The 15,747-nt window shown below is 34.6% G+C and overlaps 1 protein-coding gene across 10 annotated transcripts in view; it reads left to right on the top strand.

Annotated features, from left to right (window-relative positions):
* The window catches only part of NRCAM (neuronal cell adhesion molecule), a gene marked incomplete at its 3' end in the record, with an annotated part of 156,660 nt that overhangs the window by 107,975 nt on the left and 32,938 nt on the right, over positions 1-15,747 (top strand). For 8 of the 10 annotated variants that reach the window (XM_082764102.1, XM_082764101.1, XM_082764103.1 and 5 more), the window contains 10 exons: positions 3,478-3,621; positions 4,724-4,835; positions 5,149-5,315; positions 5,399-5,546; positions 6,092-6,216; positions 8,455-8,556; positions 10,288-10,485; positions 10,599-10,669; positions 11,564-11,789; positions 12,100-12,215. In XM_082764102.1, coding sequence (XP_082620228.1) covers positions 3,478-3,621; positions 4,724-4,835; positions 5,149-5,315; positions 5,399-5,546; positions 6,092-6,216; positions 8,455-8,556; positions 10,288-10,485; positions 10,599-10,669; positions 11,564-11,789; positions 12,100-12,215 — 1,409 coding nt within the window. Of the gene's footprint in view, positions 1-3,477; positions 3,622-4,723; positions 4,836-5,148; positions 5,316-5,398; positions 5,547-6,091; positions 6,217-7,094; positions 7,125-8,454; positions 8,557-10,287; positions 10,486-10,598; positions 10,670-11,563; positions 11,790-12,099; positions 12,216-15,747 lie in introns of all 10 variants that reach the window. The other 2 variants (XM_082764099.1, XM_082764098.1) reach the window with 1 other exon arrangement.

The following is a 15,747-nucleotide window of genomic DNA, read 5'->3' as shown; positions in this document are numbered from 1 at the left end:
TTTTAGGTACCTCAAGGGAGGCTGTAGCGAGGTGGGGGTTGGCCTGTTCTCCCACGTGCCTGGTGACAGGACGAGGGGGAATGGGTTTAAGTTGAGCCAGGGGAGTTTTAGGCTGGATGTTAGGAAGAACTTCTTCACTGAAAGGGTTGTGAGGCATTGGAACAGGCTGCCCAGGGAAGTGGTGGAGTCACCATCCTTGGAAGTCTTCAAAAGACGTTTAGATGTAGAGCTTAGGGATATGGTTTAGTGGAGGGCTGTTAGCGTTAGGTTGGAGGTTGGACTCGATGACCTTGAGGTCTCTTCCAACCTAGAAAATTCTGTGATTCTGTGATTCTGTGTCCATTCAGATTCTGATCATCTCTACGAAAGAGACTGTATAACCTCCTTGGGCAACCTGTTCCAGGGTCTTACCACCCTCTTTGTTTTTTTTTTATACGTTTAAGCTTAAAAAACTAAACAAAACAAAAAAACTCCAAGTGATGGATTGTATGTTCCAATTTTGCAAAGATCTTAAAGACTTAAAGACTTAAAGCTAAAGAATTGTAAAATCAGTAAATATATTTCGTGATCTAATCATTTTCTGAAAAAAAATGCATTCTTTTCTTAGACTTCTTCAGGCTGTATCATTCATTTGGACTGATAATGTTATATTGTAGACTGCAGTTGACAGCTGTTCTGATCTTCATTTGTTTAGCTTCCTGAGAGTGCACAAATAAATACTGACCAGCAAGTAGAACTGATCAGGAAAATGAAATACTTTAATAGAAAAGGGTAAACAAATCTCAGCAAAATCTGGAGATTTTCTTCCCATTTTAAGTATAATCATGCATCTTAATTGTTTCTGTTAAGACAGCACATTTCATTCTGTCTTTTACACAGGAAAAAAAAAAAAAAAAGTGCCATAGTGGTTCTTTAAACATGCTAACAGAAGTAATTGCTGGGGCTGTCAAAAGCTTATGAAACAGAATGAGAATATGTATTCAGATGAACAGGCCTTGTTCAGAGTGCCAATAGCTGGCTGTGACAAGCGTATCTCCTAGAGGCTATACCTTGTCTGTGCAGAAATAGGCTGTATGTAGCTGTATAGTCAAGAAGCTGTCTTGTTATACAATGTGATGGAAAAATAATGTGAAGAAAGGCAATCAGGTCTTTGGGCAGAAACGATGTAAGCATGTTCTTACATTAAGGCTCAGTGATTTTGCAACTGAATGTTGATGTTACAGAACACATGCTCAACTCTCCATTACTACAGCAGAACCTTTATAGCAAATCCTCAACATTCATAATCCCAGTTGTGCACACCCATTTTTAGTATTACGTAATTCTTTGTTATTTTGCCTGTCAGCGCCAAATTTAGACCCATCAAACACATTGAAAGCATTTTCTCCTTTTCACACAGCCATCGTGTAAGGTGACCAGAGTCCTCATAAAAGCCAATGAGCAGTGTGTGAGCACAGCAGCAAAGCAGCTGGGTGCTGCAGTGGCTAACTTTTAGGGCTTGGCCCTGCAAGATGCAGTGTAATGCATGGACAAAGACCTGTGGGTTGTGTTTGTGTTGTGTGGGAGAATGAGATGTGTCACAAGACAGTATATTGAGTAGACACCGATCTCAAGATGATGCTCTTCAGCATGCAGGTAGCTAGACCAGACAAAAAAAAAAGATACTTCCTTCGTTTTTTGTTCTTGTTTTTTATTTTTCTCCTAGGACCCACAGATTTTTTTTTTAGAACAGGCACCCAGGTGCTGAAAAAATGGTTTGGGATTCAGAGGGGATGAGTGGAGGGATGCACAGAGAATGGAGCAGAGCAGCTCTGGGCAGACCTGCCTCCTGGGAGTGCGGTAGCATGTATTTTCCATTTAACCGTGATGTGTGTGCAGAAACAGACCGCTTCTCACAGATGACTGGCCTGCCTGCTGGGCTACTCACCTGCTCTGTCTATTTTCAGCCCATGAATCTTTTAATGAAAATGTCATTCACATGGGAACATGAAGAAATGTGTAACACAGAACACAATAGGAAGCAAATCCAAAAAGGAGAAAAATAAGTGCCAGCAATGCAGTAGCCCAGAGAATAGTAAAGCATTTGCAATTCTTGTTGTACCTTTTTCTTGATTTCAAAAAATTTTAATTTGTTGTATTGATCTTAACTTTGAGTGATTTAAGATAGGAGTTAAAAATGGAGTTGAGAATTGTTCTTGAGGTATCTGTTTGAAAATTGATGTCGTTACTTTATATACAAAGTAGCCTCAGAGTTCACCAACAATGGAAATGTCTTTAAGCAGGAGCTCAGAACTGGAGTCCCTGTCATCTGGTTTCTTCTCTCTTAGAGAATTCAGTAATCAATATTTCAATAGACCTGAGAAAATATAAGATAAATTTCTCTGTGCAGTTGAGTACTGAGATATAGTCAGAATCAAAAGGTTTTGTCACTTACAGAAAATATATATTAATTTATTTAATCGATCTTCTCTATGAATCCAAAGAAATCAGAAATAATTTTATATGAAAAAGTGTTCCACAAATATGTTTATTTTCTCAACCTTCAATTTTGACAATGCAACCATACTAAAATGTGTTCCTTAATTCATATATGCATTTATTTTACATATTAATATAACAGTAAACTTACCAGTACATTTAATTAACAATATGTTAATATATTTCTACTTTTTTTTTTAAATGAAAGTATAATTTGTCCATTTTTATGCAGTACAGCGTTACAAGCTGTTATTTTCTCTGTTGTACCCCTATAACTTCATCCAGTTGTATGATAACTGACAGCTATTATTCTTCAGCAATATCTCTGAATTTTATTTTCAGTTACGTTCTGAATTATTCTGGGATGCAGGAGCTGTTTGACAGCTCATGCTACTACAGAGTAGTTGAAGAAATAGCACTGTGTAATACTTATATCAGGGAAAGAGTGCCACCTACTGAACTGCTAACACAGCTATTGAGAAGACTATTGATTTTGTACAAAACAATTACTTGTGTTTCACTTTGAGGTAGTTTGCAACTAAGGCTGATTTTATACCTGGAGAATTATTTCTGTGTATAAAAACTGATACAACAAGCAGATGCTTTTAAATCATAGAGGCTGTAAAGTTTCAATGTAATTCTAACAAGTTTCTTTTGATGTTCAGAAATATTTATTTTTGTAGATATTGTCTGTATTTCTCCGAATCTTGTCATGTCACTGTTTTTCATGTTTATTGCATGCAAAATATGATCTTAACTTCACTTTTTTTTTTTTTTTTTGGGGGGGGGGAAGACAAAAATTTAACAATTAAATGTGTGTAGAACTGGAATAACTTCTTTAATCATACTGGAATTCACATTTTGCCCAGTGAACAGTCATGCATGAAAGTAGAACAAAGGGCATATTGGTCTTTCATTTTGTTTCTTCTTTTCAGAAGTATGAAACATGTTATGCAATGGCAGTTTAAGAAAAATTACTTTCTTTCTTTATACCAACAGTTGCCCCAGAAGATCCTAGCAGAAAGGTGGATGGTGATACCATTATTTTCTCAGCTGTGCAAGAAAGATCAAGTGCTGTCTATCAGTGCAATGCTTCTAATGAGTATGGATACTTGCTAGCAAATGCATTTGTGAATGTTCTGGGTAAGAAACACATTTTTGTATTTTTCAGTCTTCGTGGGTATTTAGTCGTCGTCTGCTACTATACAAATTGCATGCCCAAGCCTTGGTTGAGGTCTTTAATATGTGGGAATATACATATTTCCTGAGCTTTGTAAAAGCCCAGGGTATAGATATCTTGGGGTTGTTTTTGTAGGATACTCCTGAATTTCCCTTTCACTACTCCTAGGTAAGAAGGTTGGTTGTGGAAGCTGTTGGAAACTTGGCAGAAATTTTATCTCTTTTTAATTTTTTCTTAATGTAAATCATAACAAACATAAGCATAACAAATAAGGCAGGCATTAATATTCTTTAAGTTAGTATGTTTCAGTACACTTTCATTGATTGTTGGTGTTTTGGATCAGTTAAATATTTGTTCCACCTGAAAACTGCAGTATAGAACACATTCTAATTGTGCAGTGATCCTGGATTCAGATAATCCCTGGAAAAGACTCAGCTAAACCCCATCATAGAAAATATAATCTTTAAATTGCTATTGTGAGGGGACATGATTATACATTTGGCTTTAAGGCCTCCAAGGATGCATTTCAAGTTGTGAGATAATTGTGACCTCTCGATCTTCCCACTGAATTTAACAAAGTTAGTAGGAAAATCCAAGGCAGAATGGCCCCTGAAGACTATCCTGCAGGAATTGGCAGATCCTTTGAGTGACAGAGTGACAGTCTTTTAAAAGAGAGAACCTCATTTTGAGTCCATGATTCTGTTCAAAAATGGAGGTGTTTCACCAAATAGATCTTTCTGCCTAAAGGGTTTTTCAGAATTACTTAGTTCAGTCTGTTCCCATCAGTTTCTCTTTGTGAAGTATGTTCTGATTTAAATATTCCAAATTAAATAACCGGCTTTGGTATCCATTCCTGTTACTTGTAAATAGGGAAGAAACATTTACTTTTCACATGAAAATTCTGCTACATTAATGTTTCCTCAGGCTAATAGTAGTAAAACAAAGCTGAGATCAGAAACCACTTCAGAGAAGGATGTTAATGGATACTCTTTAGGCCCTACTTGATGCCTTCATATTTTGTATTTGTATCCTTGTATCTATATCCAGACATCTTTGTCTTTTCAGCTGAGCCACCAAGAATTCTAACTCCTGCTAATAAACTGTATCAAGTCATCTTAGATAGTCCTGCATTAATAGACTGTGCTTATTTTGGTTCACCTAAACCTGAGATTGAATGGTAAGTTACAGTTGTTGTGTTTAAATTATGTAAAAAGAGGCAGTTGCTTCTGTGGAAACAAACATTTAGACTCTATTTACAATTTAGAAACTGTATATCATCAAACTTAAGATAATTTCAATATGCTAATACAATATTAATTATACTTGATGTAGTAACATTTAAGCTACCCGTATAGAATCATGTTTAAATTTCATTATGTGATGCTGTCTGTAGTTGCTAATGTAGCAGTCCAAGTTTGTATTTCCTGTTAATAAAATATGATAGAATTTAAGTATGATGTTGGATAATAATATCTACCTTTTGTATAAAGGTTTAAGGGAGTGAAAGGCAGCATCCTGCGGGGAAATGAATACGTTTTCCATGATAATGGAACCTTGGAAATTCCAGTGGCTCAGAAGGATAGTAGTGGCACATACACATGCGTTGCAAGGAATGAATTAGGAAAGATACAAAATGAAGTACAATTGGAAGTTAAAGGTAAGAAATTAATCACTCTTTCATCACAGATTAATATAGAATTTAAGACTTTCTAAATATCTAATAGTCATTTTAAATTTCAGACCCAACGTTGATAATCAAACAGCCAGAATACAAAGTGATTCAGAGATATGGCCACGTTTCATTTGAGTGTATAATAAAACATGATTCTACCTTAATACCAACAGTTATATGGTTGAAGGACAATGACGAACTGCCAGATGATGAGAGGTATAGACAAACTATTTTGTCTGTATTTTTTATTTTCTCATTTCCTCCATGTACTCCTTTTCCTGTTCTTTTGAAAGTCACATAATGACCTATTGACAATTTCCAAACAAGACTGCTAAGTATCATCACTATCCCATATTTGATGACTAAAAGACTTGTCTAGTGTAGTGAAAATATTAAGATATAATTCAGAATAAAATGAGATTTAATTTATTTTAAATGTACATTAATAATGTATATAAATAGTAAGGATAAGATAATTGGCATAAGAAACTAAAGGGATAAAAGGAAGACAATTTTGCTGTAGATCACAGATAATTAAAAGTAATTTGAGCATATTTGGAAATAAAAATGCATTAGAAGAATAGGTAGTTACTGTGGGAAGATAGTTAAGAGCAATGTAGAAAAGGCTGACACGGTTCCATAGCCTACACTGTTGTCTAGATATTTGCTGAAATACACAAGTGTATGGGATTTGACAATATAACAGTTTCTTATAACAGTACCAGTTATTGATTCAGTGGCTGAACCTATTGTATTTACAGGTTTCTAGTTGGTAAAGACAACTTGACCATTATGAATGTAACTGATAAAGATGATGGAACATATACTTGCATAGTTAATACTACTCTGGACAGTGTTTCAGCAAGTGCTGTGCTTACTGTTGTTGGTAAGAATACTCTAAAACTTTATGATAGCAATACTGTGTTTAATTTCTGTTAAGTATAAAAACAGCATTAGATTTAAAATGAAAAGCACAAACATAATTTTGGTTGCTAGGACAGGAAAAAAGGAATTTCACCAAATTTTGTATGTGTTTCAGTTCGAAAATATAATAATCTTACCTGAAAATTTGCCTTTGAATCTTCTACTTACAAAAGGGTCCAACAGCTTCAGGACACATTCAGTTTCACGGTATAGGTTTCTATTTGTATCACACCTGAGCTAACACAGTAAATTGCATATTGCAGAATATTTGAACATGTTATTTCAGGAAACTCTTTTGCAGCTGAATTACTCTTCAGAAAGACTGAGCATGCTTGATTGTTTGACTTCTCAGTGACTTTGTTATTAAATTCCTTCACCTTGTTAACTTTCTATGAGTTCAGATTATTGTAAAATATGTTACTGTGCTCCTTCTCCCAGTTTGTAAGAAGGTCCTAAGTAGATGTCCCGTATTATTCTTACCTGGTGAAGTTAGGTTGGACAAGTTCAAGCTGAAAGCTTGTGTTTTAAAATTGTGTTGTAATCTTACGCCTATCCAGGAATGACATATAGTACTTAACAAGCATCTAGTACTTTTAAAAAGTTTTTTTAATGTTTGTTTTCTTGATCCATTCATATTAAAAAAAAAAAAAAAAGAAAAAGAAATTATTGTAGAATACTTCTATCACTTTTCATTGAAAAATCAAGGTATTATTTATACCCAACTATTTACTGTAAGTTAACTTTTCTTTCTCTCTAATTATTACAGTCTATAACTACTTACTATACTCTGTGCCTTTGGCTACTAACTGATTAAATCCTCTATATTAATGTTCTTTTCAGCTGCTCCCCCAACTCCAGCTATCATTTACGGTAAACTAATACAAAGTTCCCTTCCGACATCATCTGCCTGATATACTTCTCATTTGCCTGTTGGAAAGTGCAACATCTTCCTCCCTCCCCCTCTTTTTTTTTTTCTGTGTTTTTGTATGTGTATGTGTGTTTGTTTTGTGGTTTCATCCCATTTTACCAAATGCTTCATTATTGGAAGGCTGGACTTTGGAATTTCACAGTGCAGGGTGCTTTGTATTTTAGGGAATAAATGATTTTAAGATATAAATTACTTTTAAATCAGGTTATAGTGTGATAATGTTTTTCTCATCATGAATATTGTAATACAAATCAGTTATAATAATACATGAAAGGTTTAAAAGATAAATCCAGCAGTTCATTGAAAGCTAATTCACTATCAAAGAATTTGCACCAACTACCAACTTTCTAGGCATGGAGTACTTTATTTCATAGTTTGTCTTCATTTTACCTCACTCATAAAATTGGTAGAATCTTATTGGCCAGTTTTGTTAATGATTGATGAAACTGCTAATACAGATTGTGAAATTAAAGTTAAAATACCCTCAAAATCTGTCAGTCGTACAGTCTTAAACTGGACACCATGCACCCATTAATTTGATAGCAATTTTTTTCCTGAATTTGGGTGTTTAAATGCTATATAATATGCCCAAAACACTTTTAAATATTAGCAATGAGCACATTTATGTAAGTCCTATCAAGTTTTGAGAAAATGTTTATGCATTCTTAAGTGAACTTACTCATTAGTCTTAATTTTTGTGTAACAATTCGTATAACAAATTCAGCAATTTGAAATGGATATTTACATCTTCATGCATTATGTGGATGTATATTACCAGATTGATGTTTCAGGTTTTCTAAAAAGTACAACAAAAACAAATGTCTTAGAAACTCACAATTAGTTTCCATTTACACTATACTTGCTTTGAATTCACATGCAAAATATTTGTGGTGATTCTAGAAAATCTTCTTTGATGTGAGTTCTTTATTTTCCATCCTGTTAAATATTTTTAGTTACAATACAATACCACTCATATTCATTCATAGATAAACTAAACGTGCATTTCATATTTCTGTACTTTTCATTACATTTTTGTATCACATTTTATATCACAATCAGATGGGGATAAAATCAAATATAGATTGATGTTAATGTATGGAAGTTCCCAGATATATCAGTTCTCCATTTTGTATCTGTTTTGTGAAAACTGCATGCTAATAGTCATTACTGCTGTATCTGTGGAATTCTTTTGATTGGAATGTAAGGATTTTTTCACAGATGAAACTCCATATTCTATTGTGATTATTTTCTTTGTGTTCATTTGATTTACAGCTCGGCCAAATCCACCCTTTGACTTGGAATTGACAGGTCAGCTAGAAAGAAGCATTGAACTCTCATGGATACCAGGAGACGAAAATAACAGTCCTATTACAAGTATGTTTGTCTGTATCTATTGTAACAGAATTACCTTAACTCTTCTTAGATCCCCAAAAGTTCTAATATAAATTTTGTGTGCAGCATGGAAGAATGGCAAATTCACTTGCTAAAATTTGAAGGTCTCTGCCAACCTTAAGGATTCTGTGATTGTGTGAATTGCCATTTATTTACATAACAAAAATTCATTCGTTATCCTCTACTTCACTGCCAAGCTGAAATACTTATTTAATGCCCTAAAGAGCTGGGCTTTTGTTACAAAAACCTGTGCTAGTTAACACAGAAGATGATACTGGTTTGAGCTCTGTATGATTATGTCCAGTCTTATGAATATGCAGAGAGCAGACTTGTTCATTAGTTGAATGAGTAGAAAGTGCATCTTAAATAGAAATCTACTAACATTTTCAGTACTTCCCATGAATTTGAGATAGCATCAGTACCAGTATCTTTAGGGGGATTATCCATGACTACCAGTGACAGAAGCCTGTGCTTAATGAAAATACAGACCAGAAGGTTGTGGTTTTTTTTTTTTGTTTGTTTGTTTGATTGTTTGGGAGGGGGTTTATGTTTGTTTTTTGTCTGGCTTTTTTTTAAGATTCATATAAATAGTTGAATTGCATTTAAGTTATAGCTTATTCGTATACTCTTGTGTCAGTGCATTGATTGTTTTCCAGACCAGATGACAAAGTCTGGCTTTTCTATTGAAAAGCATTCACACTGTCTCAAAAGAGATTATACTAGCTTGTGGCTTGTATCAGTTTTTCTGCTGCATACGGTCTGATACTGGAAATTGAACTCTTCCAAATAAATAATGCTGGGTTTAATTACAATACAATTTAAATTCTCATGTTGTCCACTGAGAGCTTGCAAAATAAGACATTATAAGACATTTGCTTCATAAGTAAGCCTGTTAATGCTGCTGCTATCACTTAAAAAAAAAAAAAAAAGGCTCAAAGATTACACTTCATTATAAAAGATCCTTTTACACAAGTAATATGATTCACACACTAGAATCTCTTTTCTGGCAGTTTGACAGCTGAAGATAAATGGTCCTTTTGTTTCTGGTAATGAAAATGATTTTCTTTTTGGAGTTCTACAAATCTATTTATACCTGAGGTTGTGTACACCGTAGGGTCTTGCTGCAATCATATTCACACAGAGAACCCTCAAGTAATTTAGCTTCTGTACATGAATTCCATGGCTTAATTTAAAGGTACTGAAAAGTGCACTCAAAAATCTTCTTTAAGTATTGGTTCTTGACTTTAAATAGTTTTTCACTAAGACAGTTTCACTGGGGAAAATGGACTACTCTCATTTAAAATTGTATAGGCGCTGCTTTATTGTCAGCTTGATACAACTAGGAGCAACGTATTTGTTTGCCAAATACTCCTTTTATATCAAAATTCCAATCTTGTCTCACTTTCTTGCTGTGATAGTTCAAGGGTTCCTGTTATATTAAAATCCAGCACCTGACAGAGAGCTCTTGTAATAATGTGTTGCCTGACAACTGCATTAGTAATATGAAATAATGAAAGAGTGTTTCTCTTACATTTCTATCTATGTAGTACCTTTCAGAACCACCTTGTATACATATGTCCTATGTACTTCCGTTTTTTTTAAAAACGTTAGTTGGATTGCTCAGTTTTGATTAGCTTGTTCAAAAACGGCTACACTGATCTAGGAAGGTGTTGCAAGTTTTGACATAAAATTGGATTCAATTCCTGTTTGCAGGCTTTGTGATTGAATATGAAGATGGACTGCATGAGCCAGGGGTATGGCATTACCAGACGGAAGTTCCTGGATCTCAGACAACAGTACAGTTGAAGTTGTCTCCATATGTCAACTACTCGTTCCGTGTGATAGCTGTCAATGAAATTGGTAGAAGTCAGCCAAGTGAACCATCTGAGCAGTACCTGACAAAATCTGCAAGTAAATAAGTATTTCTGCTTACTAGTGATTGATTTATGCTATGAATAGCATCAAATTTGCTTGGAATGGAAGTAGCAGTCATTCTTGTTCATGTGTAAATATTTTGTTTTCAGACCCTGATGAAAATCCTTCTAATGTACAAGGGATAGGCTCAGAACCTGATAATTTGGTAATAACATGGGAGGTAAGTTTGGGGATTTAGGAGGTTTCATTTGCTTGTTTTCATCTCTGTGAGTAGCATTTTTGTAGAATGTTTTTGTTTTTAGAGAAATAACAATGATCTACCTGAGAACACCCTGTGAAATAATATATGTGTTGTGTGTTTATGATATTCTTGAAAGAGAACAAATGTAGACATTTCCTATTCTTCACTTTCAAGGAAAAGCTGCGTGTGTTATCAAAGAAAAATCTTTTTTCAAAGTGCCTTGTTTTCCTTACTGATTTCTCTAAGATAATCCACTAATTTGGTAATGCGGCATGTTTTGCTGCCAATATAGAAAAACTTGAGATAAATCACAATTTACATATTTAAGTAGATTGTTATTTTTAGGACATATTCTAAAGAGGATTAATTCTACCCTCAGCTTCTGTGATAAGCTGAATTGTTGTGCACTCTTCCACTAAAAAACTTTTATGTCTCTATTATGCCCTTAACATTACGACAGGAGCTCTGGAGAGCCATGTAAAACCAACTTCCCATCCTAGGCAAGAAACATTCTCTAGGGAAAACAGTTTATAGGGAGCTGGTGCAAATCTACTTCTCTTTCCACTTCTAAAAAATACTTGAAAACAAAAAATGTGTATAGAAATCCCAATGAATGGTTGTATGATAATTAGCCAGTCTTTTATTGACGAGACTCAATGTAAATTTTACTATTAAATGAGAAGCAACTGAACTGACCTCATGTAAGAAATAAATTACAATGCTTGGAAATTTCAGCATTGCTGCATCCCTGTCACAGAACACAGTGATAAATTTTCAGTAAAATTGTAAATTGATAACTTTGTGACTCTAGTTTTTTTTTTGAGATGCTTCTGAATATTTAAAAAACAGTTTGATTTACTCTTTTTATTTCAGTCTTTGAAAGGTTTTCAGTCTAACGGACCAGGACTTCAGTACAAAGTCAGCTGGCGTCAGAAAGATGTTGATGATGAATGGACATCTGTTGTAGTTGCAAATGTGTCTAAATATATCGTGTCTGGTACACCAACTTTTGTTCCCTATGAAATAAAAGTACAGGCTTTAAATGACCTGGGATATGCACCAGAACCATCAGAGGTGATTGGACATTCAGGGGAAGACTGTAAGTTTCCTAGTTTGAGTCAGTGGTACTAATTAAAAGTGACTAAATGTGTAACCTAAATGGGAATTCAAAATATTAAAGTATTAAAAAGTATATAGTATAGTAGATATTTTAAAAATTAAAATTAAGTAAGGTGGGGATAATAAGGGTTCATAAAACTCTGTAGTATTAGTGTTGAGGTCAGCTTTTTAACACACAGGATCAGTTTTTTAACCTACTCTTTGAAAGGAATGCAAAGAGTAAATCCAAAAATGTTCATGTGGTGTCTGATTCTAACTAGGTACTTGTTACATCTTTTTTTTCCTCACAGTGCCAATGGTTGCACCAGGCAATGTGCAGGTTCATGTTATTAACAGCACATTGGCAAAGGTGCACTGGGACCCAGTTCCACTAAAAAGTGTCCGAGGACATCTTCAAGGGTACAAAGTAAGTACAGTCAAAAGCTTTCTATCCCTCATTTAATGTAAGAGATCACTCTTCCTACATGAGATTGTATCCAGATTGAAGTAACTGATGTGTAAGAGGATTCTTGCTTTTCAGTGAGCTCACAAGTTTTGCTGACAAGAGCAACAGCATTCAAATGACTCATTTAAAATTCGGCAGGGTTCCAGCCTTTTAGTATTAGTCTCTTGTGACATTGTCCTCAAAAAAAAATTGGATGTGCTAGCAATTAAGCTTGCACACATTACATAGATTTTAAAAATATATAATAGTTTTACAGATTTTTTTTTTTTTTTCTGGAAGGATACCTAGAGGATGAGGAGAAATAGTTTCTGTTGGAGTCTCTTTTAGGTCTAATAATATTGAAAACTGTTTTGTGATTGCTCATCTTCTACCATAGCATGATTAGTCACGTAATTCTAACTAGCCAATTACTAGCTTGGAGTTGTGTCTTTAGAGGTCGGCAAAAAGCTCAGTTTAGAGAGAGTAGAAAAGGTGGATGGTTTGGAGTACGCATATAACTGAAGGAAGTTTAATGTAAGGTAATGCACTGGATTTGGTGATGACTGAGAAGTCTTTGTTGGAAACAAAAGACTGCTTTTAATAGAGAATGGGAGACAGAAGGACTTCAGGGTAAGAAACTGGGGCAACATCAGCAGATGAGGGAAAATCAGATCACAAAAGTTGCTTCAGAGGTCGCACTAGAAACACAGAAGAAACCTGGACCTGCAGAAGCATGGTGGACTAGTTGGGCAGAGGAGGGTGGAGTGAGAGGATACATTGACCTCCTGTGCAACAATAGAAGAAAGTAACAAGTAATTACTCCTCTACTCTTTTGCAACTATAGGAATAAATGTTCTATCAGAACAGAGTAGTTGCACAGCCTGAACTAGGTTTACTTTGTAAGACAGACTAATTTGAACTACTTTTTAAATGAAAGGAGGAAAAGAAATATTGGGAAAAAAAAATGAAAGGAGGAACATATTTGGAGGAAAAGAAATGCATGTAATACTTGTAAAATGGAGGGCTAACATTCAAGAGCATTGAATCCAAACTTCTCTGTGTTACAGCTTGTTGAGTTCCTGTTATGTGGATGTGACTTATCTGGCACAAAATACCACTGGCTGGAGAGACTTAAACTAGTCCTATAATGAGCTAACATAAGTATTTGTAGTTGTTCTGGTGCTTTGACCTAGGTAATAAAACTGGCTGAGGAGCAGGACTTACTAGTTCATATCACTATCTGCTAGATTATAGTCTCATGTCAACCTGGTATTTCACAAGCAAATGGGAGACCAAAAAACATTATGTGACAATTAGAATTTAGTGAAGTTAATGCTTGATGTTAATCTTGTTGCCACAGTGCTAATGACCATAACCCAAATCACCACATTTCTGTGAAAGATCAGTATTAATGCAAAAAAGCAGTAGACAGAAATGTTTACCAGTGCATCCAGTATTCTCACACTACAAAGGCATAGTTACTGAGAGTTATCATCATCCCAGGTTTATTTTCTCTCCTGTATTTAGTAATGGGTTGCACTCTTGCCTCTCCAGTTACCTAATGAGTTAGTCATGCCATGGTAACTTGTCTAGTCTGGTAGTCTTCTCTATATATTGTACATTTTTTTAGCTTTTTTTAAAAAAATCGGGAGAGGGGGATATTGTGTGGGGAAAAGAACCACACAATTACACAAAGCTAAGCAATTTTGAAGCTAAAATAAGTTAGGCAATAAACATAAATAAAACAAGCTCAAGACTGCAAAATTAACAACTAACATGACCACTGAATATTTTTGCTCTTGCAGCTAGGACAAATGAGACAATGGTATATCCTTGAATAAGTTGCAGATGCAGCAGAACTTTCTTAACTAATTTTTGCAGATACAGCTAAATCAAGCTAAAACTAGACAAGGAATGACACATCCTAAGACCTAGTAGATAGTTATTGTTATAAAGCTTTCTCTGAAGTCAAGCTGAAAACTTTTAATGGAAGCAGAATATGCTTTAAGTGTCTTACTGACATAGCACATGACAATCCCTTTTCAGACACATCAGCAAAATCCTGCTAGCAAATGCAGGCTTTGTTAAGTAATAACATTATTTCAGATGGTAGCCCAATATATAGTATTGAATTAAGGGTGCATTTCTTAGTAAAGGGAAGCGTATTTCTCTAAAGATTCATATCATGAAGACAAATGTATAAACAAACCAGAAGGACATCTATCTAGTAACGGTCTATACCCCATATCACTTATATTTTGTTTTTATATTAATTAGTTATTAGTGGATATACTTTGGTACTATGAAGCATTCCAAACCTAAGAAGAAACTTAAAAAAAAAATGTTTTCGCAGTTACTACTGCCATTTTTTCTTGTTATTCATATAATGTCAGTGGTTATTCAATAAGCAAAAAATGTAATGCAATCTCTTACTGTCATATTCGTCTTTGAGATTCCTGCTTATCAAACCTAGCTTAATAAAGCTCTCCTTCTTTCAGCCTGGCTATGGACAAGTGATGACCCAACTATAATAATGTGCTTTTGAAAGGAACTATACCCGATGAGTTTCAATACAAATATCAATTCAAGTTTTTCTTAACTTATAAATGGCTTTTTACACTAGTTGGTAGGATGAGAATTACAGGATGACAGCTGATAGTGTTGAAAAACATTAACTCAAGCAATGTAAAACACAGTGGCAGTTAGCAATTGGAGTGAAATGATGCACAGCAATAGGAAGCTGGTGTTAGTGTATTTCTTTATAAGCGACCTAGCTGGGCTTTGTAAGTCCTAAAAATGCACTTTTTTGAATTCACACGTGAAATCCTAGTATTCTTAAGTAGGTGTTTTACAGTTGGCATAAACAGAGTTTTAGCAATTTACATTGCTTTATCAGTTTTAGTGTCTGATAATACATGCATGAAAATTTTGCCATGTAAAACGAACAATGATGCATATGAATGTGATAGTCAGAGGATTAACACAAGTCTTTGTAGGGGCAAGTGTTAACATCTTTCCAGAAATTGTGGTAGAGACACAGTGCAGTCAAGGAGATTCCAGTAATTACCTGTGACGCTCTGTAATTTCTTTGAAAGAAAATCAGCAGAATGGACATCAGAATTAGCTTTGTGCTCTGATCTTTTTATCACATAAATGGAGGAATATTTCTCCTATGACCATATGTGGAGAACATTGCAGGACAGTATCCTAAGAGGCCTTTCATGACATGTGTGTTTTTGTGTTTTTCCAGCCTAGTTGTTTTTTTTTTTTTTTTTTTTTGTTTGTTTGTTTGTTTTTCCATTAAAAAAAAAATCTATTTGGCCTCCACATCACAGGGAATATACATGTATCTTGTGTAGTCAGGTGAAAGGCATCTATAAATAGGTGCCAAGTTTGCTTTGGAAGCTGTGTAGACATATTACTGCAAGTATAGATGGTTTATACGATCTTCCCACTCAGATGCTAATATGAGAATTGTCAGACACAAATGCAGTTCCAAAACAGAACTTGTGTC

The sequence above is a fragment of the Aythya marila genome, assembly GCF_965140915.1.
Source record: "Aythya marila genome assembly, chromosome: 1".
Classification (NCBI taxonomy): Eukaryota; Metazoa; Chordata; class Aves; order Anseriformes; family Anatidae; genus Aythya; species Aythya marila.
Note: the sequence above shows the minus strand (reverse complement) of the source record. Positions and strands in the feature narration are given on the sequence as shown.